At 37.4% G+C, this 4,520-nt stretch overlaps 1 protein-coding gene across 1 annotated transcript in view; it reads left to right on the forward strand.

Annotated features, from left to right (window-relative positions):
- LOC119836178 (membrane-bound alkaline phosphatase-like) overlaps positions 1-1,573 on the forward strand; it is a 3,432-nt gene extending 1,859 nt beyond the window's left edge. Inside the window, exons 2-4 of the mRNA XM_038361435.1 lie at positions 9-64; positions 439-590; positions 1,290-1,573. Of these exons, the coding sequence (XP_038217363.1) occupies positions 9-64; positions 439-590; positions 1,290-1,573 (492 nt within the window). The remainder of the gene's footprint in view (positions 1-8; positions 65-438; positions 591-1,289) is intronic.
- Positions 1,574-4,520: the final 2,947 nt, after the last annotated feature.

Below are 4,520 nucleotides of genomic sequence, written 5' to 3' on the forward strand. Positions count from 1 at the left end.
TGTCCGAGGACGACTCGCTGATCGTCGTCACGGCGGACCACGCGCACGTCATGGCCTTCAACGGGTACGCCGCGCCGTTATTGCCACCCCCGTTGCCTCTCGCATATCGCGACATATCGATATTAATATAACCTGATAGCTATTTATGAACGAGAATGATTTTCTTTATCTCGACCTAACGTAATTTTTTTTGTGTGTGAAATTAATTAATTAGTATTTGAAGTGAATTCGAAAATAAATTGATGTAATTTAACATTGAAGTGAACATAAATAATAGGCAAATATTCATTCAATTATATTAATAGAAATTCAATTTTATTAAATTACACATATAAAAGACCACAGTGCGAATTCGCGCATTGGAAATCTAGGCAGATTTTGAAATTCCATCGAAGTATGAGAGTGACGAAATAAAAGTAAATGAATATTGTGTATTAGGTATACGCACCGCGGCTCGGACATCCTGGGCGTGTCGGACAGCCGGGACCAGGACAGAGTACCGTACATGACGCTGTCGTACACCAACGGGCCCGGCCACCGTGCGCCGGTCGCCGGCCGCCGCGTCGACGTCACCACCGAACCAGACTTCCGTGAGTGTCTAAGCACTGCGCATTGAACACCTGCCATTTCGTCAAATACACTCTGTGTGCGATCGATTTCTATATTTGTTTCATAATATATATGAACTGAGAGTTATTCAGAAATTGATTGAAAACGTGATAAATAGCTAATTAAGGCCAATTCGAAAATTCAAAGATCAAAATGTTTACATATTTTCTCGATAACTTATCACAATAATCACAAAACATTTCGTTGTACAAGTCATAATTAATTATTTTTTAATTATCGCTTATTATCTGTAGCGATCGAAATGCCTTTTATTTTAATTTATGAATTAGGAATTGGGAAATCATTGCGTTAATTTCATTATTTTGCAACAATATAAATTGGATAATGAACTCATATTGCACGAAATAATAGTTTTATATTTATGGTTAAGAATTTAGATCATAAAAAAGCATTTATAGTCTAGTCGGCTACATTTGAATCTCTTAAAGTAATAATAACACGAGTCCAATATTTTTGTACTATTGACTGTTACATTTGCTATCAAGCGGAATCACGAATATAATAAACCACTAATCCGACAATTTAACAAAAAGCAAAACCGATAAACTCGTTGGTCACTAGGCTTCCGCGTGTCGTCTTTATGATTGTTTATAGTTTTACCATTGCTCATATTAGTTTCATTAGAGCTTGTTATTTAAACGTGTACGTGTGCGTGGCAGGCGGGCTGCGCTGGCGCTCGCACGTGGAAGTGCCGCTGAGCTCGGAGACGCACGGCGGCGACGACGTGGCGGTGTTCGCGCGCGGGCCGCAGCACGCCATGTTCTCGGGCGTGTACGAGCAGAGCCAGCTGCCACACCTCATGGGCTACGCGGCGTGCCTGGGCCGCGGGCGGCACGCGTGCAGCGCCCCGCCCGCCGCCAGCGCCGCGCCCGCTTCGCCCGCCTCGCACGCCGCACTGGCGCTGCTGCTGCTCGCGCTGCCGGTCCTGCACGCCGCACTATGAATCTGTCTTGATCAACGGGCTCTATCAGTCTTTATTCATGATTATTTTTAAGTCCTTAATTTATATTTATAATCTCACTATTGAGATACTCATTTGTACAAAATACAAAATACATATATTATACGACACAATCTTATGGCATTTTTTTTCTAATCTCTGAATATTTAGAAGTAGCCGTTACACACGACCTCGTTCGCGTGGTCGAAGTGAATTGACAGTTATAGTGTCATTTATTATCATAAACTTATAATTACTTAAATGGGAAACAGTACTGTATACTGTTCAAAATAGCTTCGTAAATAACCCATATATCAACCGACCTTACAAAAAGGAAGAGAAAAACGCTTAGTCAAGGAGAAACCCGCATACTTGCATTCTGTGGGACGGCCGGGGTCAATTATATCCTACGTCATTTTTTATCTTAACGCTAAATCTCACCCAAATCGGTTTAATAGTTAGGCGTGAAGAAGCGACGCTTTCATATTTATAATTGAAATAGTCATGTATCTTATTTAAATCTTTCTGAGAAAACAGTCAGTCTATACAAGATTCACATAATTAATATTTGTAGGTTTAATCAAGTTCAGACATTGTTAATTATTATCTTTATCCGATGTCATTATAAGTTCTTATACTTGTGAAGATTGTCACAATATATTATAAACCATAAACATAAAAACTAAGCGCAGTGCTCATAACGATACAAACGCTAATAACATTACAATAACCTAATTACTTCTCATTTGATCATTTTAAAGCACCTTGCATACTTGCTATACCACGCATATGTTCACTTTGGAATATTTTCGAAAACGAAACATTGTATTTTTTTTAACTATAAACAATTTGATCATGATGCGGCATTCGAGCCCTCGTTCCTCCGCCACGCCGTGGCGATTGCACATTGAAATAATAATAATGAAATAACATTATATGGATACTCCTCGTCCCCCAAAAATTCGCACAGTTCTGAAGTTACTTTCATCATCAGCCCATATGTGTTCCCACCGTTGGGACACTAGCCTCCTACGATGCTTCAGGCCATAATCCACCACGGTGGCCAAGTACAGACGGGTACGAGTTGGCAGATGTCACTTGTCGTCGAAATTTTAATTCTTGGACTTGCCTCTTTATTCCTGCTTTTCTTTCCGGTTTGTTTTCCTTCACAGTTTCGAGCGTTGGTGATGTTATCCATATGCGCAGATAAATTGAAAAATTAATTTTATATCCAGCTACCTGCACTTACTTTTAGCCAATTATTCCAATTGTAATCGACCTATGTACTTTGCTTCTAAGTTTATCTAAAATGTTTTCTGAGATAAGAAAGATATTGTATCTGGAAATTATTTTATTTTAGTGTTAAATTTATTAATTTTATTTAAGTATTGCTGCCTATTATCTTGCTTGTCACCTGTTGCCACCTTGCTTAGGATCTGGAATTCCAGTCTAAGAGTAGAGGGTCTCTTAGCGGCAGACACGTTAGGTTTCCAAAAAATAGAACAAAGTAACTACGAGACATTCTACTTTTTTTACTCAATAAGACTCCTTATAGAAGCACTTTTGAATTGTCATTTTACACAGTTTTAACATTTACCACCCGTTTGGAAAGCAGTTTCTACACAGAAGAACCGACAAGAAACTCTGTAATTGCTCTTTTTTAAAATAATATAAATTTTACATTATAGTCATACATAATATTTAATATGTACATAACAATGATGCCAAAGAACTGTCCTGCGGTTCTTAAGCGACAACATTCCATGGATTGTCATCTTCTATATATGCATTAATACTTTAATAGGCTCTCTAATACATTCTAACTAATACATTTTTAACAGTACTTTATTTATGAATAAGCCGCTCGACCCGGCACCGGCTGGATTGACCCCAAACATAAAACAAAATAATAGTTTACCTGACACTCCCAGATAACGTGGCTTTTGGCTGGATTATCTCCTACGACGTAAAAGTAAACACACTAATTTACAAATGACCTCTCAAAATTATAAAATTAAACCCCAAGCGCCAGACCTTATTAAACTATTTCTCGAAGTTTCAACTTAGTTTAAAGTAAGACTATTTGTGGTGGTAGTAAATACCTGATTTTGGGTATAATTTCTGTCTAAGAAAGGTTACGGTGGAATCGCAGTATGCAGCATCTATCGCAAATGTGAAGGTGAATTTAAAATAAATCGCCACAAAATGTATGTGAACTTTCGTTGCCAAGAGCTGTGCTTGAGTTTTGTAGGAAACCAAAAAAGAAGTCTTCGTCTAGCAGGGCACGCATCAGTGAAACAAATATATTATTTCATGTCTGTTATGAGAGAGAACAACTTTATATTAAATTTAAAGCAGAGCTAAGTATATATAATATTGCTATAAGACTAGATTCTAGATTGTGTTCGTTTTAAATATAAATACCAACTTTATGTGGCGGTCACCACTAAACTGCAACTACTTGTTAAAATATTGTGTATAATTTGTTGATGATGATAAAAATTATAATTTTTTTTTTGAGTAAAGCTACAAGCATTTATTATTAATAAAGTCCCATTATAAAATTGCGTCCTAATACTTTGTTGTATAACTTAAGTCTAGATAAATATACAAGTATAAGAAGTATGCGTTAGAACTACTAAAAGTTACTATCACTGAATGCAATTCTAATTCATTTTACGTAATCAGGAATTGAAATGTGATATTGTGATATTGTATGATTTAATCTCTGATTGTATCAACTGCGTATCGCAAGTCGTTAAATCCTTTTATCGCAACGATAGCGCTGCTCGGCATTACCAGCGAAAGCTACGTTGTGCGCGACCAGCGCTCACCGGGGACAGCTTCCGAGATCACGGGTGCGTGCGTGCGTACAATTGTATTAGTAGAAATTAAATCCTGTGTTAGTTACGATCTACATATTTATGATACATACCAAAATTGCATTGAA

This window comes from Zerene cesonia, chromosome 23 (genome assembly GCF_012273895.1).
Source record: "Zerene cesonia ecotype Mississippi chromosome 23, Zerene_cesonia_1.1, whole genome shotgun sequence".
Classification (NCBI taxonomy): domain Eukaryota; kingdom Metazoa; phylum Arthropoda; class Insecta; order Lepidoptera; family Pieridae; genus Zerene; species Zerene cesonia.